Source organism: Mustela putorius, unplaced genomic scaffold, assembly GCF_011764305.1.
Source record: "Mustela putorius furo isolate JIRA1106 unplaced genomic scaffold, ASM1176430v1.1 tig00003834_pilon_pilon_pilon, whole genome shotgun sequence".
NCBI classification, from domain to species: domain Eukaryota; kingdom Metazoa; phylum Chordata; class Mammalia; order Carnivora; family Mustelidae; genus Mustela; species Mustela putorius.
The window spans coordinates 70,342,567-70,369,847 of record NW_025421987.1 but is presented as its reverse complement, the minus strand read 5'-3'; the positions used below and the strand labels follow the sequence as shown (position 1 = coordinate 70,369,847).

The window sequence follows — 27,281 nt, the reverse complement described above, 5'->3', positions numbered from 1 at the left end:
TTTACAACAAACAACAGGGCTTTCTGCAATCAGGTTAAGCCTTTGCTTTATTGCTGTACAATTCTTTTGGATGTTTTATGGAATTAGGGTTAAGTTAAGGAACAGAGAAAATGAAAGAGCACATCTTTTTTTCAAAGAGCCTTTGAATGAATCATACTTTGGTCAATAAATTGCTGTATTAGAGAATTTCAGACCAAAGCAATCTAGAGCTAAATAATTTTTTCCAAAAATGATCTGAGACTCAAGTTGTTTTTTGGAAGACTGGTCTGTTACTATTTTGCAGTGATGATTAAATAAATTTTTCCCTATAGAAGTTGGCATCATACTAAATGGTAGTCCAATTGTACTTTGTTTTGCACCTTTAGACTTTCACTGATGACAAGGCCCTGCTGGGAGGCAGTAACTTGGGGATTTGGAGGAGAAATTACCATGGGGAGTGGAAGGGTTTTCTTTTTTTCTTTTTCTTTCTTTGTTTTTTTTTTTTTAAGGTTTTATTTATTTGACAGACAGATCACAAGTAGGCAGAGAGGCAGGCAGAAAGACAGAGGGGGAAGCAGGCTCCCTGATGAGCAGAGAGCCTGATGTAGGGCTCCATCCCAAGCCTCTGAGAGCATGAGCTGAGCCATCCAGGGGCCCCTGAACTGGAAGGTTTTTCAAAGCCTAGGGGAGAGCTCTCTGGGGGCTGACATTGTAACTAGTGGGCTTGATTAAGCTCTTCTATTGCTCCTAACTCTTTTTTTCTGGGCTGTTCACCCTGATTTGGCCGCCAGAATCAGATTGCTTTGTAACAGTCCTTCTTTGGAGGTTCTGATTTTTCCCAGAGCCCAATTTCTACATTGTGGCCTCAAAGTTAGTAAGGAAAATACAAAGTGAGCCTTTTGTGTAATGACTTACCCGTTTGTCTTCCCTTTCTACATACTCTTCCTCCTCAGCTTCCCTCTGTTCATCTGGAAACAAAGCCGTTTTCATTTTGTTTAAAATATATGAGTAAATAATTAATGCTGTTACATAAAAATTGCAAATGGGGACGCATGTAGTGCATAAAAGTGAATATTCTTTTTGTTCACTTCCCCTTCAAATCAGTTCCTCTCCCAAGAAATAGTCGTTATTAACACTTGTGCATATCTTCTCATAATTTATATTTTAATATACCGTTGACCCTTGAACAACATGGGGGTTGGGGCACACAGTTGAAAAGTCATGTACAACTTTTCACTCCTTAAGAACTTAACTACCAATAGCCCACTGTTGATTAGAAGCCTTACTAATAAAATAAATAGTTGATTAACAACTATTTTATATTTTATATATTTTATGTGTGAGTCTAAAAAAAAGTCAGATGGACAAAAGACAATGCTAAGAAAATCATAAGGAAGGGAAAACACATATATAGTACTGTATTTATAAAAAAAATTCACATATGAGTGGACCAGCGCAGTTCAAGCCCATGTTGTTCAAGGGTCAACTGTATTATATATCATATACAAATAATATTATATACATATATTATATTATTATATTTTTACATATAATAAGTTATAACACAATACAATATATTACTATATATACCATCCTATGTATGTGTACAAATACAAGGTAGTATTTATTATTAGTTTTTGGGTAAATGGTATCAAATAAGACATAATTTTCTGCAACTTGATTTTCCCTTAATAATAGCTCCTAGAGATGTTTCTGTGTGACTTTACATAGGCCTATGGTCCATCCACGTTGATTTGAATGGTAAGGTTTCAAACTTTCTGGCTAAGTAATATTCCATTGTATATATACACCACATCTTTCTCCATTCATCTGCTGATGGACATCTCAGTTCATCCCGGAGTTTGGCTACTGTGAACATTGCTTCTATAAACACTGGAATGCAGGTGCCACTACGGATCACTACATTTATATCTTTGGGGTAAATACCCAGGAGGGCAATTGCCGGGGAATATTCTTCTTAAAGAAGCTGTTAAGATGCTGCTGATTTAGATCTAGAAACATTGTACCCATTGGTATACTCACCAAAGGTGTGTAAAGGTGCCTGTTTCTCCCACAGACTTGTCAATAATGGATACTATTAATGTGTTTCCCTATTTTGTGTACACGTGAATCTGATGGATAAAAAATTAGGATGAGTTTCTTTTTTCAAATCCATTTATATTCATTTATTTATTGTTTTTTGGTGCATTAGCTAATAATGAGCTAATCATGCCCTCTCTTATGAACTCTGTCTTTTTCTTATTGATTTGTAGTAGTTTGAAAAATATTTTGATTATCCTTTATTATAGATGATGCAAATATTTTACTTATTTCAAGCATATGTCTTTTAATTTTGTGTTCTTTTTCTCATTCACAAGTTTTTATTATTATTTTTTTTTAAAGATTTTATCTATTTATTTGTCAGAGAGAGAGGGAGAACACAAGCAGAAGGAGCATCAGGCCGAGGGAAGCAGACAGAAGGAGAAAAAGGCTCCCTGCTGAGCAAGTAGCCTGATGTGGGGCTCAATCCCAGGACTCTGAGATCATGACCTAAGCCAAAGGCAGAGGCTTCATCCACTGAGACACCCAGGCATCCCCTCATTCAAAAGTCGCTTTGTTTGTTTGTTGTTTTAAACAAATTTAAACTTTTTATGAAGTTGAGTCTAAGAAATGGTTTTCTTTGTGGCTCTGGATTTTTTATCTTGCTTAAGAATGTCTTCTACAGTGGCACCTGGGTGGCTCAGTGGGTTAAGCCTCTGCCTTTGGCTCAGGTCATGATTCCAGGGTCCTGGGATTGAGCCCCGCATCAGGCTCTCTGCTTGGTGGGGAGTCTGCTCCCCCCACCCCCGCCTGCCTCTCCACCTACTTGTGATTTTTGTCTGTCAAATAAATAAATAAAATCTTGAAAAAAAAATGTCTTCTACACTTCATTTTTATAAAAATATTCTTTATTTCTGCTAATAGTTTTTCTGTAGTTGAATAAATATAGTTTGCATTTACCTTTGTGGTTTATTTTGTGTGAAGTTTTTTTTTTTTTCTACAAATGGATAGCCAAGACTATTTTTTGAATAATTTGTCTCTCCGTGGTTTGAAATGCCGTTTGTTATCATTTGAGTTGCCATATATATATGAATTTGTTTCTGGGTGTTTTATTCTTTCCATTAGTCTATTTGTCTTTTCCTACATAACATATCATTTAACTAGCATAACTTTATTGTATACATATGTGTGTGTGTATTTTTTTAAAGATTTTATTTATTTATTTGAGAGAGAGAGTGTGTGAACACAAGCAGGGGGAGAGGCAGAGGAAGAGGGAGAAGCAGACTCTCTGTTGAGCAGGAAGCCCAATGCGGGGCTCAATCCCAGGACCCTAGGATCATGACCTGAGCTGAAGGCAGAGGCTTAACGGACTGAGAGCCACCCAGGCCCCTATATTTTGATGGTGGGGCATTTTCTACTTCTTGTTTTCCTTTTTCAATTTTAACTATCTTCTGCATTTTATCCTTTATAAACCAAGTATATTTTAGGATCAATATTCATGTTTCATGAAAGTATTTGGGTTGAAATTTCACTGAATATGATATTTGACATCTTTAAAATACTGAGAAACCACACCCTGTTTTTTTCCATTTATTCATTCTTTTAACTGTCTTTCAGAAAAAAAAATCATGTACAAATGTCTTTCCCATTCCTTGTTCAGGTTTTTCCTACTTTTTAAAGGAGACACATTAACACATTCTTTTTTTTTTTTTTTTTTTTAATTTATTTTTTTGACAGACCGAGACCACAAGTAGGCAGAGAGGCAGAGGAAGGGAATTAGGCTCCTTGCCCAGCAGACAGCTTGACCTGGGGCTTGATCCTAGGACCCTGGGATCATGACCTGAGCTGAAAGCAGAGGCTTTAACCCACTGAGCCACCCAGGTGCCTTCATTAACATATTCTTGCAAATTCTTGATTTTAATGTGAAGTTTCTAATCAGGGTGTGCCCACTTTCTATATAACCCATTCATTGAGTTTTTAATTTTAATATAGATTTTTTTTTTCCCAAAACATTTTTTTAACTGCCTGGTAATTTTGAATAGTTTTTTGGTGCTTGCTCATTTTCAGATTTTTGATTTTTAGCTCTTTAATTTCGATTTCATTATTATATGTCCTTATCCAAGAATTTCAGTATCTGGAGTCCTTAGAGATCTAAATCTGGTATTTGCTACTCGGGTGGTTCTCCCTCAGGGTGACTTGTTTCATTTTTATGTTTGGCAACCTTTTATTGTCACCTCATTTTTTTTTTTAATTTTTTATTTTTTATAAACATATATTTTTATCCCCAGGGGTACAGGTCTGTGAATCACCAGGTTTACACATTCACAGCACTCACCAAAGCACATACCCTCCCCAGTGTGTCACCTCATTTTTTGCTGTTGCTAAACTACTGGCATTCTGAGGACCTAAACTGAAGATTCTTTCCTCCGGAGATTTCTGTTTGTTCCTGAAGGTGGAAACAAGGATAGTTACCATCCTGAGGTATTCTCCTTGTCTGTTGTCCAGTTTTGTCTAACAGCCTAGCCTCGGTGCCTCCACCTTGCTGATGATCCAAGGCTTAGGCTCCTGGTTGCAATCTCTTCATTTAGGCCTACTGTTCCCTGTTTCTATTTTAAGTTTGTTTCTTTTCTCACTTTTTTTCTTTTGGACCTGTGAAGATGGTCCACACTCCCTGAAGACCTAGCAAGGCAGTAAAAATTATGTTTATTCAGAGTTGTGTTTCTTTGAAGCAGAAAAACCCCCGATGAAAACCTAGTCTGCAATGATATTTAAACCTGAATTCTCTTGTTCTAGCTGTTTTTCACTAATTTCCTTCAAAGCTGTTGTTAGTATAAATCTTAAGTGGGAAGAAAGAAAGAAAGAAAAGAGAGAGTGAAAGAAAAGAAAAGAAGGATTTAAAATTTAAAGTGTTTAAGTTTACTTTGTAAAATAAAATAGGAATGATGATCTTTGAAAAGCAAAATTAGACAACTTTTTCTTTGAAGACAACCACAAATTCTGTTACTATTCTATTTTAGTGTTAGGTGACTAATGATAATGGCAAAAAAAAAATCCGGGTAAGTGAAATTGTTTTGATTTCCCAAGTAAATTTTGTTTTGGAAAAGGAGAGCACCTGAAATAATATGTTGGTATTAGTTAAGTCTATTAAACTTGAGTTCATTAAACTTAAATTTGTTATTCTTGAACTGGGGCATTAGTGAGATTTTTACAGAAAAATTCGTAGTGCTAGAAAACGTTTTGAATTTTTCAAGTACAGTGATAGAATACACAGACACTTAAAAGAAATCTGAGTCTTAGAGCTATATTATCTACTCATTCTTGTCGAAAAGAATGTAAAAAACAACAAGAACAGCAACAAAACAACAACAGTGAGAGAAGATCATGGTTATGGTAACAATTTAAAGATGGTTAGCATAAGAGAAGAGTTTAGCTTCCAGCCAATATTTTAGGTTTGACTTCAGTTCTGGGGAAAAAAAAAAGGTGAAAATTTTTCTTAAAGGAAGCTCTGTTCTATGACTTCAGGATAAAAAACATTATCTGAATTATATAGTAGAATACTTTTGCTTGCATATATCATGTCAAACAAAATTGCCTTTAAGTGTTCACCCATGATGCTTTTGTGGATTATCCAAAGGCTTCAATTCTGAAGAAATAGGCTTGTTAGTACATAAAGGAGTATTCAGGAGACCCAGTTCCATCAGTTCCTGTGATCCAATCATCTGCAAGTGGATTTTGTGGATTTCCCCAGAGAGCTGAGCTTCACTGCTGTCCTCAAGATCCCATACTGACATATACTCTCTCTCTTTTTCTTATTTCATTTTATATCTCTCCCCTCTAGGATGGCAGGAGTTAGTAGTAAGTGTTTGATGAAGTCACCTCATTTTGATCAAGTCACCTGAGTCTGTTTTCTACCTTTCCCGTGTTTTTATATCATTATTAGGACACTATGAATCTTTTTTTCCCTCCTACTCTAAATTAAACTTGGATGTGTCGCCAATATGTAAATAATGCTCATTTGGTTTTACAAAGGTCACTGAAAACAGATTCCCTATCTATCCAAGCATCTGCCCATGTACCTACCCATCCATGAAGTTACCTATTTACAAATACAGTAGTTACAGTACAAAGTAACAGTTATATTTATGTCCTTTTCTATTGTTTAGTTTTATTATGTCTAGGTGAAATGATTCTGTCTCTTGTAAGGAGCAGGAAAAAATTCTTTTTAAAGATTTTATTTATTTATTTGAGAGAGAAAGTGAGAATACAAGTGGAAGGGAGGAGCAGGCTCCCTACTGAGCAAGAAGCCTGATGTGGGGCTTCATCCCAGGACCCTGGGATCATGACCCGAGCCCAACAGGCACTTAACCGACTGAGCCACCCAGGCACCCCATGGGAGCAGAAAATAGTTCTTCAGCAAAATTAGACTGAAAACATGGTGGGAGCCTACATTTCTCTAGTCAGATCTTCACAGTGCCCCTTTCTAAATTTGTTTTAATTGTTGTTTTGGAAGCTATAGATAATGGGTTGAGCAACTTTAGTACATTCTAGACGGAATTGACAGAATTTCAGAGCTGGCAGGGGCCCCTTTAGGAGAAAGGCGAGGCAATGGACAGGTTTAAATCACACACCTAAGCTGACAGATCTGAGTAATATTAAAATCCAGGTGTCAGGTCTCAGTCCACTGATTTTTAGTTCTAACATATATGAATAATTGTGTTATTAAATAGCTAACAGTTGAAACAAGGTAAAGGTTTTGCCAAAAAGTAATATGCCATTTTAATTATGTGAAGAGCTAAATGTTGTCGATACTAAATCATAAGTTTATGTACTTATTTCTCTTAATATAAAAATGGTGAGGAAATAGAAAGCCCACCATTTCAAGAGCTGGGCTTAGGAAGGCTGAGCTTGGACAGACACCACAAGTTCTGAGGTATCATGATGAAAACAGAGTGTACAGTTTAGATCAAAATTTGTGGAAAATATAAATTAAAAAGTGTCAATTTTCAGTTGTGATTTTTAAGCTTAGGTGTTTGTTAGTTTATGTATTCTTCCTACTATGGATAAAGAAAACCTCACTAGAAATCTGGAATGAAAATTATTATTAAATATATTTCTTTCTGAACTGTGGCCTAATTCTATCCCAGAAGTCAACCTGAGTATCAAAGAGAAGAACCCATGCTTCTCAAATACTAACTAGATATTTAAGTTACATTTTGTCAAAAGACTTGATTAATAAAACCAAATTAATGTGAGACATTTTTCATGATTAAAAGGATAAAGACTGATTAGGAAAGAAGGGGATTACAGTTATCTGCTTTAAATCAAGCCACATGATATTACTGATTAGGCTGAGAGAAAGACTTCTTGTTCAAGGATATTAGCATTGACCTTAAAACCGTGTCAAGAAGTCAAGGTACAATGCAAAGGAAATGCTTGGGAAATTAAAAACAAAAAACAAAAAAACTAATCCCTGAGCCCCATCCTTAAAGATTCTGATTTAATAGTCTTGGCAAAAGGGCCCAAACAGGTGATTTTTAAGGCACTGCAGGTGTTTCTAATGTCAAGGTTAAGAACCACTCATACAGAATGTGGTAGTGTGGAAAAAAACTGAAAAACTTGTGGGAGGTCACATACCGTGAGGTGATTGCTAGATGACAGCCAGAACACTGTTTTGTGCATTGATGTTAATATATCAATGTTGATGCTTTCATCCTCAGCAGAGAGAAAAATCAGAGTTAAAGATGGAAGGGAACTTAATGGGATCAGGGATCAGTAATTAAGAGAGTTAGGGTTCTTTGAAGGAAGAAGGGAAAGCAGAACAAAAAACAATTTTAAGAAAAAATAATGAACATGCACATTTTGATAAAAAACATATTTCTAATTTTAATTGCTAATGACAAGAACTAACCTATCATAGACCAGAGGTTGTTACTCATATATTTTTAATTTTTCATTTAATTTATGTGACTATATGTCAATAAAATATTAAAGGCAATATAAATTATTTGAACAACATGGTAGAAAATGATTCTGTGGAAATTATAGTCCATTAATACCATTGAGTTATTATTAATCTATATTCAACCATTCCCCAGATTATTATTCTGATGTGAAGTTAGTTTCTACTTTTTAGAAGGGAGTCCATACTAAAGAAGACAAGATTCTGAACAATGAGAGTATGACTATTATAAGAATATGAGTGTTTGAAAATGATATAGATGTGTCTAATCTTGTGGCTTTCACATTCAAAATAACAGTTTATCAATTCTATTTTTATTTAGGACACACACTTGGAAAAATATTTGCAGGTCTTAGTTCTTGTAGAATTTATATTTTTGAGGAAAAACATATTCTGGAGAGGTGCCAGAATGTTTTTTAATAAAAACAATTTAGTAATGTTTAAGAACCAGAATGAGCTCCTTAATGAAAAATTCTTGCCAAAAACCAAAAAACAAACAAAACATTTTACTTCATGAATATATATTCTTAGGATTAGAATGATTGGTAATGCTGTTTACCTGGCAGGGGTTGACTAGGTCATTTTAAGTTTGTTATAATTGTTGGTCAATGGAGAAGTTACCCTATCCATCAAGCATAATTATTTATATAAGATGTTGAAGAAGTTTTATAAAATATCTTTGAGGATTATGAGATCTATAATTGGGTGAATAGCCATGCAGAAGTGAGGCAAAATTTTATGGGGTTTTGTATTCTTGGACTTCATCTGAGCTAATGATCTCCATCAACGAGCCAGATAAAGACTTAGTTATTAGGTGAGGCACAATGTTCAACAAATTAAAAAAATACCTATTGACACCTACTATGTCTTGTGGGATATGTGGGCAAATCAGGAAGGGATTGTCAATATAATTGAACTAGGATTCAAGATTATATTGTCATACTTTGAAAAAGTAAGAAAAATCCTAGTCTTGGTTTAATAGATCAGATTTCTGAAGGTAGGATGGTAGACATCTGGCTTGATTATTTGTTCATGGGATTAATATTTAGAGTTTTGCACAGTCAGAACTTCAAGGTAAGAAACATTCATGATGGAATGAGTTAATGTAAAGATAAATGGTTTAAAGAAGTCACGGAACCTCTAACAGTGGTTAGAACATCCCTGAAATATTGGCTCCATTCTGAGCACCATGCTTAACATACGTCTTTGAGGACCTTAAGTGTGCATCTTATATTTTGATGAGTGGAGAGATACTGCCTTAAATTGATAATGCAGAAATTTGTGTGTAAGGAGTATATTATCTGAAAGTATCACACCCAATAGGACCAGAAGAAAAAGTTTAGATTGAGGGAATGAAAAGGGAGGGAAAAAATGTAATTAACCTCTTTACTTTCAAATATAAGAGTCCTTTGAGGGGCGCCTGGGTGGCTCAGTGGGTTAAGCCGCTGCCTTCGGCTCAGGTCATGATCTCAGGGTCCTGGGATCGAGTCCCGCATCAGGCTCTCTGCTCAGCAGGGAGCCTGCTTCCCTCTCTCTCTCTCTCTCTGCCTGCCTCTCCATCTACTTGTGATTTCTCTCTGTCAAATAAATAAATAAAATCTTTAAAAAAAAAAAAAGAGTCCTTTGATCACTATATGATATGTACACACACACACACACACACACTGCTATTCCTTGGTGTTAACAGAGAAATCTGTAACTCAGGAAGGTTAAAGGAAGCTATCTCCAAATAAATAAAAAATAAAAAAAAATAATTAAAAAAGATGGTCCCTGAGGAGTAGGACCTGGGGTTGAAAGGGGTGGATTGAGAATAAAGCCCTCCGGGACTATTGGATTTTGGATCACAGATAAAGGCAGCCATGGTGTTTACAGTAAACAGCGTTTGAATGGTGGTCCTCTCCAGGAGAGAGTGCAAACAGAGGGAGAGAACCAGGAGCCTGCCTTGGTGGAGTGAGTTCTGATAGTAAGATGGTTAAAAGGGGGCGCCTGGGTGGCTCAGTGGTTAAGCCGCTGCCTTCGGCTCAGGTCATGATCTCAGGGTCCTGGGATCGAGTCCCGCAGAGAGCCCGCTTCCTCCTCTCTCTCTCTCTCTGCCTGCCTCTCTGCCTACTTGTGATTTCTCTCTGTCAAATAAATAAATAAATAAATCTTAAAAAAAAAAATGCTTAAAAAAAAAAAAAAAAGATGGTTAAAAGGAACTGGGATCAGTTACCCCAGTCAAGACGTGGAAGAGACCTATATAGATTTAGGAGAAGACGTAGAATCAAGAGGTAGAAAAGGACATCTTTGGCTGAACATACTTAAAAATACTGTAGGGATTTCTATCCTATGGATTCCCAAGATCTGTTCATATGTATGAGGGCTATTCATGTCTATGTACCCAAAGAAATTATATGGAAAATTGTGTACATATATGGGTACATGCATTTAGGAGGCAGAGATAGACCATCATTTTTTTTTATATATAATATTTTATTTTTTATAAACATATATTTTTATCCCCAGGGGTACAGGTCTGTGAATCACCAGGTTTACACACTTCACAGCACTCACCAAAGCACATACCCTCCCCAATGTCCATAATCCCACCCCCTTCTCCCAAACCCCCTCCCTCCAGCAACCCTCAGTTTGTTTTGTGAGATTAAGAGTCACTTATGGTTTGTCTCCCTCCCAATCCCATTTTCTTTCATTTATTCTTCTCATACCCACTTAAGCCCCCATGTTGCATCACCACTTCCTAGACCATCATTTTGAACGTTTTATTTTCCCAAAGATTATATGATTTAAAATACATTAAGAACTGCAGGGTTGCCTGCCTTCTGGAGTTATAAACACTCACTTAAACAGAGACCATTTTTTATAGATTGTTGAGGAATAATTCTTACATTGGATAAGATAGACTGACTAATTTGAAAGAACCTCTTCGGCTCTGATATTTACACAATGAAAACATAATAAAATGCATTTAATAACAAAACAATTACTATTATTACATGCTGATCATCATGCTAAATTCTTTTTTTTTTTTTAAAGATTTTATTTATTTATTAGAGAGATAGCACAAGTAGGCAGAGCAGCAGACAGAGGTAGAGGGAAAAGCGGGCTCTCTGTTGATCAGGGAGCCCAATGTGGGGCTCCATCTCAGGGCCCTGGGATCATGACCTGAGCCGAAGGGAGCTGCTTAACCGAAGGAGCCACCCAGGTGCCCCCATCATGCTAAATTCTTGACATGGAGTCTGGTTCAATCTTCATAGTGCTGGATGAGGTAGGTACTATATCAAAACCTAGAAGAGCAAAGAAACTTGCTAGAGGTCCCCCTCTAGTGAGGGACAGAACCAAGATTAGAACTCAAGAAGTCTAGTCCTAGAACTTGCCTGTTAGCATCTCTTGGAGGGATTTTTTACTGTCTTCCTTTCGACTCTCCCTCACTGCCTGTGTTGATTTTGTACCATGGCTGACAGCCGCAACATAGGCACCTGCAAAGCCACTCTTCCTGTTTTCTTCAGTGTTTGTCTCGTACCATCTGCATGTCATTTTTGTCTTGATTGTCTGTGTTTGAATAAGAATCTAATGTCTGAGGTTTATGTGGACTTGATTTCACTTAATACCGTCTTTTATTTCATACACACATACAATATATATGTATATATGTAATATGTATATAATACATGTTTTATACTATATAATGATATAATATATTCATGTGTATATATAACTATATAGAGATTATAATATATATCATATATATTAGAGAAAGAGACTGTATTACTTTTCAATTGGTAATGTGACAACCACAAACTCAGTGGCTTAAAACAACACAAATGTATTTGTGTTCTGCGGTTAGAATTCCAGCATGGGTCTCACTGAGCTAAAATCAAGGCGCTGGCAGGGCTCCTCTTTCGGAAGCTCTGGGGAAGAATCCCTTTCCTTGCCTTTTCCAGCTGCTTTGGCGCATGGCCCCCTTCCTCCATCTTCAAAGCTGGTGAAGCTAGATAGGGTCTTTCTCACATCCCATCACTCCCCTCCCCCTTATAATGACATTGGACTCACGCATAGCATCCAGGGTAATCTCTTCATCTCAAAGTCCTTAATTTATCACACCTGGAAAATCCCTTTTGCCATGCAAATAACATTCGCACTGCAGGGATGGGGACTTGGACATCTGTTGCGGGGGGATATCACTCTGCTTACCAAAAGTACATAGAGCACTCTTCACGGGACTGAGACTAAACACAGTCCTTTCCTGGGAGAGACTACAAGTGGAAAGACATTTAAATGGATAAGGAGATATAAGAAGACTATGTGCCAGGACAGAAGCATGAACAATCAGCACCATGGAGGAAACAACTGTCTGCCTGGGGTGGAGTGTGAACTAGAAACAGTTCTGGCTAAAAATTTACAATTGTTCTTGACATGTTCCTATGACTTGATCACTTTTTATCCAGGTTTTGAGACTCTGGGATATTCAGCACCAGCTGTCCATCCAGAGGATAGCTTGTTCTTTCCCCAAAAGTCAGGACTTCAGATGTCTCTTCCACTTTGATGAAGCCCATGGACGGCTTTTCATCTCATTTAATAACCAGCTTGCATTGTTGGTGATGAAAAGCGAGGCCAGCACAAGGGTGAAGAGCCACAAGAAAGCAGTCACTTGTGTTCTTTACAGTTCGGTCTTGAAGCAGGTAATGATGCTTTTCTGTCACTCTCCTGACAAGTCCCCGGGTCCAGAGGCTCATTCCTTTAATTCAGCCTACGGCAACTGAGGACACATACAGGAAAAAAAAAAAAAAAAGATTGTGGGAAGGAAACGATTTAATAGCTATGTACTTTTCTGCAATGATGTGTGTTCAGGTGGATTTGAAGAGTGATTTCATTTGCAGCCAGGGACCACGGCGGCACAGATAGAGTTATAAGGAATTACAATATTCCAGCGAAAACAAACAAAACATGCAATGTAATTGAACTTCTGTTTGTTACTCGCTCATTTGGGTCTTGATGCCAAATGCAAGTGAACCTGGTTGTAAAATTCTATTTTATGAACGCCAGCCTCCCGTATCCCGGTGGAAAGTTCTGAAATATGCATGAAATGTAATTAGCAGAGATCCATTTTGCCAGCATATTTTACACCAGTGGCTCACAGTGGCAGCCCGGAATGTATTCATAATAAAATGATTCAGTTAAATGTGGTGCCACTTGGTATGCAGCACGAGGGTTGTTTGTCTCCCCACCACTTTAATGACACTTTGCAGCCTTTGCTTATGGGAGCACTACCTGAATGTCAATGAAGACGCCGCAGCTCCTCTGGAGCGAACATGCAGTCCAGACCATGGGCCTTTTCAGAGGACAGGGTGAGCGGGCGTGTGGTGTCACGGAGGGAGAGGCACCAGAGGGAGCTTATCCCACTGCAGGACTCTTCGTAACTGCACAGCAGGAGCCCAGCAGAGAGCCCCGTAACCAGCTTGTGGCCAATTAAACAGTAACTCTGACCCATGCTTCCCTTCCCTTCTGCAGAAGCTTTTGCATTCACGCTGAAATGAGTAGTTGGGTTTTTGCGCAAGAGGGTGGAAAGCCCTTTGTTAGTAATGAGTAGTGTGTCATGTCACTGCTTCAGACTCTCTGTTTTCTGGTTATTCTCGGAGATAAAAGTCCTTTACGAAATAATCCATTTTGAATTCCATCTGTAGGGAACATTCCCCCGGAAATGTTTTACTGAACTTTACAGAGGCAGCCGGTGAATTTCGGCTCCCTGGTGGCCAAGCCAGAGATGTTATTTATTTCCAGGAGAGCATTTTTGCTAATTGAGAGTTGCGAAGTTAAGAAGCTAGATTTGTATGTAGATGTTAAGATACGATGTCGTCTGGCCATTAAATGAGCAATATTCCATGAGGGATTCAGGAGATGGGACACAAAGATGTGGAATCTAACATTTGGGACGTGAAGACAGAGCTAAGATAGGGCAAATACATGCACGTTACAGGGAACGATGGAATATGCACATTTGGTATTAAGCTGTAGGAAGACTCACTGTGCAACTGAGTTGGGTGTTCATACCTCTACTTCTGCTGTTGAGAGCATAACTAATTAAAAACATTAATATGTATATAAAGTACATAGAGCTGTTCATTTTGTGCATGTGTTTCCTAACTATTAGTGGCTAAGCTACAGAGAAATACTTCAACATTGTATTGCATTTATCACTATAAAAATGTATTGCAGTTAAGAACAAAGAAAACAGTATCACCTACAGTGCCATCCACCAGTGATAATTTACCATTTCAGAATCATTAGACAAAGTAAATAAAACAGTTTTTGAACAAGTCCAGGTGCCAGAAATGAGGAAGCAGATTCATCCACTATAGTTTCTTCTTTCCAGTAGTTCAGGGAGACTCAGGCCCTGGTTTTCTTCTTGGTGCTGGTTGCCGGCAGGGGCTCATTACAGGGTTGACGGATGAGAGAAGGGAAAGCAGGCACATTAGTAACTCACAAAGGAAAAATGGAATCCAGTAAAATGAAGTAGAGATAAGAGCAAAGTGCTGTGCAGGGCAGGTCATCAGTTCTGCCTGGGGCTGGGGTGGGTGACAGACTACAGCCCTGAAGTCTTGTAGCAGGATTCTCTAGAGGAAGGAAGCAGTTCCAGACAGAAGTTATTATAGCATGAGCACCTTCAAAAGAGGCCTAAGCAAAAGCATGGATTTGAGGTTAAAACAGCAATTTCCACAGTGTGATCTCAGACCTGTAGGGAGACTCAGATTCTTTCAGAAAATTGGTAAGATCAAGACTGTTTTCATCATTTTATTTGTTGTTTGTTTTTGTCACTTTTTCTGTCTCATGATTGTAAGTGGAGTTTTCTAGAGGCTACACAACGAGTGATGACATCATTGCTCTGATGGCTAAAGGAAAATATGCTTTTGTATTCCTGTGTTTTCACATTTGCTCAGTTTAAATTTCCAATATGGTAGATACATAGTCTGTCTCTCTCTTTCTCTCTGTGTGTCTCTATCTCCCCTATAAATGGAAGCTGTTTGTAATTCTTCAATAATTTTTAAGAGGGTAAAGGAACCCCAAGAGCAAAAGTTTTGAGAACTGTTGAGTTAGATCAGAGTGCAGATGTTGGGCAGCTAGCGTCTCCTGTCTAAGCTTCAGTTTACTGACCCTTCAATATGTGTGTGTGGTGGTAGGGGCTGGGCGTGTGGTGGGGAGCACAGACATGAAAACAGTAACAGCAGGGATTCCCTCCAGCATTGCCTTGCTGTGGCCTGCCTCTCAGGAGCAGCCCTCCTTCCTCCCACACGGCCAGCCTTAGCAAGGCTCCCCCGGACCCCCATACCTCTCAGGTTAAACTCTGGTGCTCTATGCCACTTTTTTCCTTACTAACTTCTTGATATTCATTCATCTTTATTTTCACCATGGGTTACGTGAAAGCAGAGGTTGGGAAGAGTTAGGATGGGGGAGGGGACCCTGAGTTGGGCTTTGTGCAGGAACGCCCCTTCAGGTGAGGTAGATGTTTTTCCTGCCTCTTCTCTCCACAGCCCTTGCGGTTCCTGCTCATAAATATTATAGAGGGCACGGATTGCATGGAGCACTGGGTGTGGTGCAAAAAGAGAGAATTAACCAATTAAAAAAATAAAAATAAAAAAATAAAAATCTAAAGTAAAAATAAATAAATAAATAAATAGGTATTTAGTCCCAGAGCCCATCTGTGGTCTATTCAGCTCCTGAAGTCTCCGTCTCCGGGGACACCCCGCACTTACCTCTCTCCCCTTTCCCCTCTTACAGTATTGCTCACGTTTCTAGTTCTTTCACATTCAGACACTGAACTCCCATTTTTCTCTCCTCCTGTTTTTGGTGTAAGGGAAAGATCCTTGTTTCCCACTTCTGTATTTTCCTACAACTCCTTAGTATCAAATATATGGGTATCGAATATATGTTCAAAGGCTAGGTTTGGTGAATTATCACCCCTTCTCATTCCAAGTTCAAAAGGAACCCTTCCAAGTCCACTGGCACTTGCTCTGTGGTTATCTGGTTTGGTGCCTTTTGGTAGGCTCTGTTTTTGAGTTTAATGAAAGCCTTCCTTTCTGTTATCATTTGAACATGTTGCCCACACTTTATAGATGTTTCATTCTGTTTGATATTGGGCGGAGACCCCACATAATCCCTATATAAAAAGCAACTTGGGGCAGTCTGTGACTTTTCTTTATATTCCTGCCTTTTGGTATATACTCGCACCCTCATCTAAGAAAGTGATATGAAACCCCACAAAATCTTTTAAAAGAAAGCATGTGCTTTTCTTCACCCAGCAAAGCATGCCCTCACAGCCAGCAGCAGAACAAGTTGGGACAGGATGAAGGAGTCCCTGGAATGTCTAATTTTGTAAGAATCAAAGTAACTCAATATCCTGGGGGCAGTTGTAATGAACTGTCTTTGCACTGAATTCTTAAATGAAGCTTTTATTAAAAACCCATGAAGGTTAGGAAACTTGAAAAAATGTATTTGTAGGTTTCCTATAAAATGGAATAGATAAAATTTCTGAGTTATCACTATGGCTCTCATCTTAATGATGGGGGTTTATGTGTTTCTGTAAATAGGCAACGGCTCAGTTTGTCTTGCATCAAGGACATATTTATAGTCAGACTAGATATTTAGGCATCATCACATTTTGGTAGATAATGATGTTAACCATTTTTATTATTTAAATAACTTATTTTTGTAAAACACTATGTACTTATAAGAAATTAAAACCATGCAGTAAGCTCAAATAAGGAACTAAATATTGAGGAAATATCATCAACATATTCTAAATATCTCTCTGCATAGAATATTTTTTATAAATATCATTCTGTAAACTCTTTTATTTTATGATATATTAGAATAATATATATGAATATATTTCCTTGTATCTAAAATGTAGATCTACTTCATCATTTTTAAAAAGCAGCACAATATCCCATTGTATATGCGTATCCTAATTTACTGATCCATTTGCCTTGATGAGAATTTTGTTACGAATTTTTTGTGCATAAATATATTCACACTCATGACTTTATCTCTCTAGGGTAGGAGCTTAGGAATGCATTTCTAGGTTCAAATATATGCATATTAGATAATTTGATACACAAATTGCCTCCCAGAATCTTACCATTTTACCCAGTCTCTGGGAGCAAAATTAATCACACGCATGATTACATAAAGAGACATGTCAGCGGCTGCCTGGCTGCCTCCAGCAGGACCCCTGAGGTCATTGGGGAGGTTCCCATAATCTGGCATGGGATGTTGACTTTGAAAATTTGAAGACGACCCTTCTTTATTTTAGCCAGACTGGTGCTGTTTCTTGAGGACCAACTCTCACACTATCACAGCAAACATCAAGTCAGATCATTCATTAAAAATGGGGCCGGGCTATAATTTCCTAGTGACAATGCATCTCCTGTCCTCTCTCCTGCACACCATCTTTTGGGAATTGAGACATTTGACAATCTAACCAATTCGACAGGGTGCTTCCTTGGTGATTGTAAATCTGAGTAAAGGGAAGTGGATAAGCTTGAGGGAAATGTATCTCCACCTTACAAGACATTTAGTGCTTGTATTTAAGGCCAAATCAATGAGTTTCTCTTTTGAACAGAGCCGGATAAACACTGATGAAGACTTTCTCTTTGCCTGCCTTATTTGCTGGGCTCCATGTGACCTTCCTTTTAATAACGCGACTTTTCTTCAGTTGTCAGCTTAAGGTTATACTTAGTTACATGTCAGTCCCAAGGCCGTGAGCTCTGGTCCCTTATTGGAGACATGGGAATTATCCTAGTCTCAGCGTTACTCTAAAACATATATGTGTGCACACACATGCACACACACACGTATGCATGTGTGTACTTAAATGTGATTAGCTTGCAAGGGATAATTCATTTCAATGCTACAACACTCAAAAGGACAAAAGGGTATACGTTGAAAATTTCTTCTTACCCATCTCTACTTACTCAGCTTCCTTCCCTGGAGGCAAGCAGTTTTCATGACTTTCAGGAGCCCCCTTTCAGGGCTATTCTATGCTATAGAGGTATGTATGTAGACTTACATTTAAATAGGATATGTACAATTCTTAATATTTAAGAATCAATAGTAAGTATTTTTTACACAAATGATAGCATATTGTGCACAGAAACACCGTTCTATACATTGATTTTTCACCTAAAAATCCAGTCTAGAGATCATCTTATCTCATTACCTAGAGTATCCTCTTTCTTTCTTACAGCTGCACGGTATTCCGTTACATGGGTGTATCAAAGTGTATTAGCTTGGAGTGATTTCAGCATTTTAGATTACAAATAACATAGTAGTTTTTAACCTTGAACATACAACTTCCAGCACGAGTGAGAAAACATCTGTGGAATAAATCCCTAGAACTGAAATTTTTGGGTCAGAGAGTATTTATGTCTATAACCTTGATGGATATTATCAAATATTCTCCAGGAAAGCCACGTGAAATCCAACAGAAGAGTAGGAGAGGACCCTTACCTCAGCCTGTCTCGTCATCACAGTCTCGGCTTTTTTTTTTTTTTAAAGAATTTGTTTCTTTAAGAGCACTTTTAGGTTCATAACAAAATTGAGTAGAAAGTACAGAAATACACCATATCCCCCCATCCTCCCATATGCATTCCCTTCTCCATTATCCACATCCCCCACTAGAGTGGTGCATTTGTTGCAGCTGATGAACCTATATTGGCACATCATTATCACCAGATGGAACCGCAGTTCACATTAGGGTCAATCTTAGTGTGATACATTCTATGAGTTTAGACAAATTTATAGTCACATGCATTTACCATTATAGCATACAGCCTTTTCAGATTGGCTTCTATCACTCAGTAATATGCATTTGTGTCTCCTCTGTGTATTCGAATGGCTCAAGAACTTGTTTTTTAAAATGTTGAATAGTATTCCACTGGATGGATGTGCCACGATTTATTTATTCATTCATCTACTGAAGCACATCTTGGTTGCTTTCATTCCAAGTATAGGCCATTATGAATAAAGCTGCTATAAACATTCATGCATAGGCTTTCGTGTGGACATAAATTTCCTAATCCTTTGGATAAATATTAAGAAACATGATTTATGGATTGAATGGTAAGAATGTTTAGTTTTGTAAAAAAAAAAAAAAAAAAAAAAAAAGGCTATTTGCCTTCTAAGGTAACTGCACCAGTCTGCTTTTACACCAGCAGTGACTGAACGTTCCTACTGCTCTATATCCTCATCAGCATTTAATGTTGTCAGTGTTCCAGATCTAGGTCATTCTAATAGGTGCATGGTACTGTGTTGTTTTACTATTTCTCCAATGACTTCTGATGTGGAGCATCTTTTCAGATGTTTATCTGCCATTTGTTTATGTTCTTTGGTGAAGTGTCTGTTAAGTTCTTTGGCCCATTTTTTTTTTTTTTTAAAGATTTTGTTTATTTACTTGAGAGAGAAACCGTGAGAGAGAGCATGAACGAGGAGAAGGTCAGAGAGAGAAGTAGGCTCCCCATGGAGCTGGGAGTCCGATGCAGGACTCAATCCCGGGACTCCAGGATCATGACCTGAGCCGAAGGCAGTCGTCCAACCAACTGAGCCACCCAGGCGTCCCACTTTGGCCCATTTTTTAAATTGAGTTGTTTTACTGTTGAATTTTCAGAGTTGTTTTTTTTTTTTTTGTATATTTGGATATCAGTGCTTCATCATATATGTCTTTTGAAAATAAGTTCTCCCAAGCTGTGGATTATCTTTTCATTCTCTTGACAGTGTCTTTTGCAGAGTAGATATTTTTAAATTTAATGAAGTCCAGCTTACCAGTGATTTCTTTCATGGGCCGTACCTTTAGTGTTTTACCTAAAAAGTCACTGCTAAACCCACGGTTATTTAAATTTCCTTCTATATTGTGATCCATTTTGTTAATTCTTGTCAACAGTGTTTGGTCTGTGTCTAGAGTCCTCTTTTTACACATCGATGTCCAGTTGTTCCAGCACCACTTGTTGAAAAGACTATTCTTTTTCAATTAAAATGCTTTTGCTTTTTTGTTAAAGGATCAGTTGACTCTATTTATGTGCATCTGTTTTGGGGTCTATTCTGTTCCATTGATCTAGTTGTTTATTCTTACGCCAATATTACACTGTCTTCATTGCACTTTATGGTATATCATGAAGTTGATTGTGTCAGTCTTCCAATTTTATTCTTTTCTTATAATATTGTGTTAGCTTATCTGGGTCTTTGGTTTCTGAATATGAACTTTAGAATTGGCTTGTCAATATCCATAAAATAACTTACTGGGATTTTTATTTGCATTGCTGGAATATATTGATTAAGTTGGGGAGAACTGAGATCTTGACAATATTGAGTTTTCCTATCCACAGAACATGGAATATCTCCATTTATTTAGTTCTTTGATTTTATTTATCAGAGTTTTGTAATTTATGTCAGATAGACCTTATTCATTTTTGTTAGATTCTACCTAACCTAAGTATTTAATTTCCATGGATGATCATGTAAATGGGTTTATAGTTTTATTTTCAAATTCTACTTTTCCTTGATGCTATATAGGATACCGATTGACTTTTGTATATTAACCTCATATCCTGCAATCTTGCTGTAATCCCACTTATTAATTTCAGGAGTTTTTTTGTTGATTTTCATATTTTCTACAGATAGGATCACATCATCTGCTAACAAAGACAATTTATTTCTTCCTTTCTAATCTTTATACTGTTTATTTTCTTTACTTGTCTTATTGCATTAGGTAAAGTTTCTATATGGTATTGAAAATAGGTGATGACAGGTAATATCCTAGCCTTTTACCTGATCTTAGTAGAGAAAGCTTCACATTTCTCACCATTAAGGATGATATTAGCCGTAAGTTTTTTGCAAATACTTTATCGAGTGGAGGAGGTTCCCCTCTATTACTAGCTTACTGGTAATTTTTACCATAAATTGATATTGGATTTTGTCAAATGCTTTTTCTGCATCTATTAATATGATCACATGATTTTTCTTTTGTAGTCTATTAATGTGATGGATTACATTAATTAATTTTCAGATGTGAAACAGCCTTTCATACCTGGGATAGATTTCACTTGGTTATGCTGTATGATTCTTTTTATGCGTTGTTGGATTTGATAAGCTATTATTTTGTTAAGTATTTTTGTATCTATGTTCATGAAACATATTGGATTGTAGTTTTCTTTTCTGTAATGTTTTCGTTTGGTTTAGGTATCAGGGTAACACTGGCCTCATAGAATGAGTTAGGAAGTATTCCCTCTGCTTCTATCCTTTCAGCAAAGATTGTAGTAAACTGCCATTATTTCTTCCTTAAATGTTTCATAGAATTTACCAATGAATCCATTCAGCCTGCTTTCTGTTTTGGGGTATAATTAACAATTGATTTAATTTTTTTCATTGATATAGGCCTGTTTGAACTTGGTTTATGTCTATTTCTTCTTGTGTGAGTTTGGGAAGATTGTGTCTTTAAATAAGTTGGCCAATTTCATCTAGGTTGTCAAATTTGTAGACATAGAGTTTTTACAGTATTCCTCTATTATCCTTTTAATGTATATGGAATCTTCAGTGATGTGTCTCTTCTTTCACTGCTGATATGAGTAATTTGTATCCTCTTTCTCTCTCTCTCTCTTTTTTTTTTTTCCTTACTTAGCCTGGCTAGAGTCTTATCTTTTTAAAGTGCCAGCTTTTGATTTAATTGACTTCATTAATTTTTTGGTTTTTAGTTTCATTGATTTCTGATCTCTAATTTTAATTTGTTCTTTTCTTCTGCTTACTTTTAATTGTATTAACTTTTCTTTTTTTTTTCTAATGTATGTGTATATATTCCTCTAATTTCTGCTCTTTCTGCATTCTAAAATTTTTTATTTGTATTAAAAAAAAAGATTTTATTTATTTATTTGACACAGAGAGAGAGAGCACAAGTAGGGGGAGAGGCAGAGGGAGAGGGAGAAATAGGCTCCCTGCAGAGCAGGGGAAGCCAGCTATGGGACTCCATCCCAGGACTCTGGCATCATGACCTGGGCCGAAGGCAGTGACTTAACCAACTGAGCCAGCTAGGCACCCCTGTATTTTCATTTTGTTTCATTTTATTTATTTATTTACTTACTTTTAAAGATTTTATTTATTTATTTGAGAAAGAGAGCATGAGTAGAGGGAGAGGCAGAAGGACCAGGAGAAGCACACCCGCCATTGAGCAGGGAACCCAATGCAGGGCTCGATCCCAGAACCCTGAGATCATGACCTGAGTTGAAGGCAGATGCTTAAGCAACTGAGCCATACAGGAGCTGTATTTTCATTTTAATTTAGTTTAAAATATTTTAAAATTTTCTCTTGAGAGTTCTTTGACCTATGTGTTATTTAGAAGTGTGCTATTAAATTTCCAAGTATTTTGGGGTTTTTCCAGTTATCCTTCTCTTATTGATTTCTAGTTTAATTTTATTGTGGTCTGAGACCAGAGATTGTACGATTTTTATCCTTTGAAGTTTGTTAAGATGTGTTTTATGTCCCCAAATACTATTTACTTTGGTGAATGTTCCATACAATCTTGAGAAAAATGTATCTTTTGCTGTTTTTATATGAGGTAGTTTATTTTATATTCATATCCACTTGATTGGTGGTTTTTCAGTTCAACATATCATTACTGATTTTCTGCCTGCTGGTTCTGTCCCTTTCTGATAGAGGAGTATTGAAATCTTCAACTATAAAGGTGTATTAATGTATTTATCCTTGCATTTCTACAAGTTTTGTCTCATGTAGTTTAATGCAGTTGTTAGGGTCATACATATTAAGGCTTGTTGTTTTCTTGGAGGTTTGACCTTTTGTCATGCCCCTCTTCATCCATACTAACTTTCTTGCTCTAAAGTCTGCTTTGTCTGGAGTTAATAGCTATTCTTGTTTCCTTTGATTCATGTTAGCATGTTATATCTTTCTTTGGTCATTTTACTTTAAATCTGTATGTGTTTTTATATTTATTTATTTATTTTTAATTTTTTATAAACATATATTTTTATCCCCAGGGGTACAGGTCTGTGAATCACCAGGTTTACACACTTCACAGCACTCACCAAAGCACATACCCTCCCCAATGTCCATAATCCCACCCCCTTCTCCCAAACCCCCTACCCCCAGCAACCCTCAGTTTGTTTTGTGAGATTAAGGGTCACTTATGGTTTGTCTCCCTCCCAATCCCATCTTGTTTCATTGATTCTTCTCCTACCCACTTAAGCCCCCATGTTGCATCACCACTTCCTCATATCAGGGAGATCATATGATAGTTGTCTTTCTCTGCTTGACTTATTTCGCTAAGCATGATACGCTCTAGTTCCATCCATGTTGTCGCAAATGGCAAGATTTCATTTCTTTTGATGGCTGCATAGGTGTTTTTATATTTAAATTGAGTTTCTTTTTATACTATATAGTTAGGTCTTGATTTTTGATCCAATCTGATAATCTGGCTTGATTGATTCATTAAGCCCATTGACATTCAAAGTGATTATTGGTATAATTGGATTAATAGGTTTCATATTTGCTATTGTTTTCTCTTCGTTGCCCCTGCTTTTGTTCCTATTTTTATCTTCTACTCTTTTTTCTGAGTTTCGTGGTTTTATTTATTTTTATTTTTTAAAAAATTTATTTATTTATTTGACAGAGAGAAACAGCAAAAGGGAGCACAAGCAGGGGGAATGGGTGGGGATAAAGCAGGCTCCTTGCAGAACAGGGAGCCCAACACAGAGCTCAATCCCAGGACCCCGGGATCACGACCTAAACCAAAGGCAGATGCTTAATGAGTGAGCCACCGAGGTGCTCCTGACTTTCATGATTTTAACTGAGCACTTAAAATTATTCTATTTCCTCTCTTTTCTTAACATATCAGTTATATTTTATTTTTAACTTTTTAAAAATGGTTGCTCTAAAGTTTTTAGTATACATTTATAATAAATCCAAGTCCACTTTCAAATAGCACTATATTACTTCACAAGTAGTTTTAGTACCTTATAATAATAAAATAATCGAATTCCTCCCTCTTTTCTCCTGTATGTTTTGTGTCATTCATTTCCCTTACATGTAAGCATATATCTGTATATAATCATATATGTATATATAAGCATACATAATTTAATATATTGTTGGTATTATTGTTTTGCTCTGTTAGATCAATTAAGAACAAGAAAAATAGAAGTTTTTATTCTACCTTCACTTATTCCTTCTTTAATGTCCTTCCTTTTTCATGTAGATCTCATTTCTGGAGTTAAATTATTTTTTTCTCTCTAAAGAACTTTTAACATATTTTGAAAGCAGGTCTACTAGGAACAAATTTTCTTAATTTTTGTTTGTCTGAGAAAGTCTATTTCTCCTTTATTTTAAGGTCATCTTCACAAGATACAGAATTCTAGTTTTGTGGGTTTTTTTTTTCCTCTTAACACTTTAAATATTCACTTGACTCCCTATTTGACTGCATGTTTTCTAAGGAAAAGTCAAATGTAATCCTTTTCAAATTTTTACTTAAATTCTAGTAATTTAGCATATGTAATATTAGTTTCAGGGGTAGAAGTTAGGGATTGATCATTTTCATATAACACCCAATGCTTATCATAACAAGTGCCCTCCTTAATACCCATTACCCATTTAGCCCATCCTCTACCCACATCCCTCTATCAACCCTCAGTTTATTCTTTGTCCTTAAGAGTCTCTTATGGTTTGCTTCCCTCTTTCTCACTCTATTATTTCCTTTCCACATGTTCAACATATCATTACTGATTTTCCACCTATGAGTGAAATCATATGGTATTTGTCTTTCTCTGACTTATTTTGTTTAGTATAATAATACGCTAGCTCCATCCATGTCATTGCAAATAGCAAGATTTTATTTTATTTTTTAATTTAAATTTTTTAAGATTATTCATTTGACAGAGATCACAAGTAGGCAGAGGCAGGCGGGGTGAGGGCGGGTGGGAAGCAGACTCCCTGCTGAGCAGAGAGCCAGATGTGGGGGTCAATTCCAGGACCCTGAGATCATGACTTGAGCCAAAGGCAGAGGCTTAACCTACTGAGCCACCCAGGTGCCCCAAGATTTTATTCTTCTTGATAACTAAGTAATATTCCAGTGTGTGTGTGTGTGTGTGTGTGTGTGTGTGTGTTTATGTATACCACATCTTCTTTGTGCATTCATCAGTTGACAGCTTTTTCTATTGATAGTTTGGCTGTTATTGATAATGCTGCTATGAATATTGGGGTGCATGTACCCCTTTGAATCAGCATATTTGTATCTTTTGAGTAAATACCTAGTAGTGCAGTTGCTGGACCTTAGGGTAGTTCTATTTTTAACTTTTTGAGGAATCTTCACAGTTTTCCAAAGTGGCTGCACCAGTTTGCATTCCCACCAACAGTGCAAGAGGGTTTGCCTTTCTCTGCATCCTTGGCAACATCTGTTGTTATCCTGCTCGAAGGTAATTCTTATCTTTGTTTCTTTTTATCTTTGTCCTCTGGCTTCTCTCAAAATGTCATCTTTGACTCTAATAGGCTTATGTGTCGTTATTTTTGGCATTTAGTCTTCTTCGCGTCTGAGCTTCCTGGATCTGTGGTTTGATAGCTGTTCTTAAATTGGGAAAATTCTCAGTCATTATTGTTTCAAGTATTTCTTCTGTTCTTTTTTTTTCCTTCTCCTACTGGTATTCTCATTGTGTGAATGTTACACCTTTTGTAGTTGTCCCACAGTTCCTGGATACTGTTTGTTGTTTTGTTTTTCAGCCTTTGTTGTCTTTGTTTTTCAATTTTTGAGGTTTCTATTGATATATCCTCAAGCTCAAAGATTCTTTCCTCCGCCATGTTCAGTCTAGTAGTAAGCCCATCAAAGGCATGATTCGTTTGTGATCTCTAGCATCTCTTTTTTTTTTTTTTTTTCTGAGGATTTCCATCTCTCTGCTTATGTTACCCATCTGTTCTCACATGCTCTCTTTACCCATTAGAGCCTTTTGCATATTAATCATAGTTATTTTAAATTTCTGATCTGATAATTCCAATATCCCTACCATGTCTTAGTCTGATGCTTGCTCTTTCCTCAAACTGTGTTTTTTGCCTTTTATGTTTATGCCTATGTTTTGTAATTTTTTCTTGATAGTGGGACACAAGGAACAAGGTAGAAGGAACAGCTGTAAATAGGCCTTTAGAAATGTGGTGGTGAGGTATGGGGGAGGAGAAGCACTTTGTAGTCCTAGCATTAGGTCTCAGTCTTTTGTGAGCCCGTGCCTCTGGACTACGAACTTTCCTTTTTCAAAATTAAGTAAATTTTTTTATTGCATAGGCTCCTCAGTTGTTCCCCACACTTATGTCCAATATGACTAAAGCCAGCTAGGATTTGGTATTTTCCTTCCTCGGATCAAGTAAGCACTGATAAAACCCCAGCAGGTGAGGTCCTGGCTCAATAGTTTCTCTTGAGGGTGGACCTTGCTAAGAAGAGCACAATTACTCTAATGTATTTTGAAATAGTTTCTTTCCTTCTGCCTCTGCCAGAAGCAGGAGGGGATTTTTGTCTAATATTAGAGTAAAAACCTGGTTGATAATCTCAAAATAAAACTCATACAATTCTGGGAACCCCCATAACTGGCTCCACCAGACATTTTTAACTCTTGGACTTGTCCACTTGGAGCCTGCAACAATTTGTGAATTTTAGTGGTGGTTTTCCTCTCTTGGCACTGTTTCCCGTGGTTTCCAGTTCCCACATTCCTTCTCTGGTAAACTGGGGATTTCTCTATTTGCCTGTTGATCTCTCCAGTTCTGGGGGTAGCAATTTGTCCTGCGACCTCATTTCTGTTATTGATCAAAAACGGGCTATTGATTTTTTTTAGTTTAGCTTTTTACTTATGGTTAGGATGGGTGACTTCTAAGCATGCAGAACCAGAACCTGGACGTGCAATGCAGTCTCTACCACTTTTCTTTTCTTTTTTTTTTTTTTTTTTTTAAAGATTTTATTAATTTATTTGACAGAGAGAAAGATCACAAGTAGGCGGAGAGTCAGGCAGAGAGAGAGGAGGAAGCAGGCTCCCGCTGAGCAAAGAGCCCGATGCGGGGCTCGATCCCAGGACACTGAGATCATGACCTGAGCCGAAGGCAGCGGCTTAATCCACTGAGCCACCCAGGCGCCCCATCTCTACCACTTTTCTACACAAGAGTTTTCCTATCTATAAAATAGGGATTAGAATTCCTCCCTTGTAGATTTTCTGTGAAGGACAGAGGATATTGTATATAAACATGCATGGAACAAAGCAAAAGTAAAAGTTAAATAAATATT

The 27,281-nt window shown here is 37.1% G+C and overlaps 1 protein-coding gene across 4 annotated transcripts in view; it reads left to right on the top strand.

Moving 5' to 3' along the window:
• The window catches only part of WDR49 (WD repeat domain 49), a 134,571-nt gene that overhangs the window by 41,538 nt on the left and 65,752 nt on the right, over positions 1–27,281 (top strand). For 3 of the 4 annotated variants that reach the window (XM_045088605.1, XM_013058288.2, XM_045088606.1), the window contains one exon: positions 12,424–12,657. The exons of the other annotated variant lie outside the window; for it this stretch is intronic. In XM_045088605.1, coding sequence (XP_044944540.1) covers positions 12,424–12,657 — 234 coding nt within the window. The remainder of the gene's footprint in view (positions 1–12,423; positions 12,658–27,281) is intronic. 4 annotated transcript variants of the gene reach the window in all.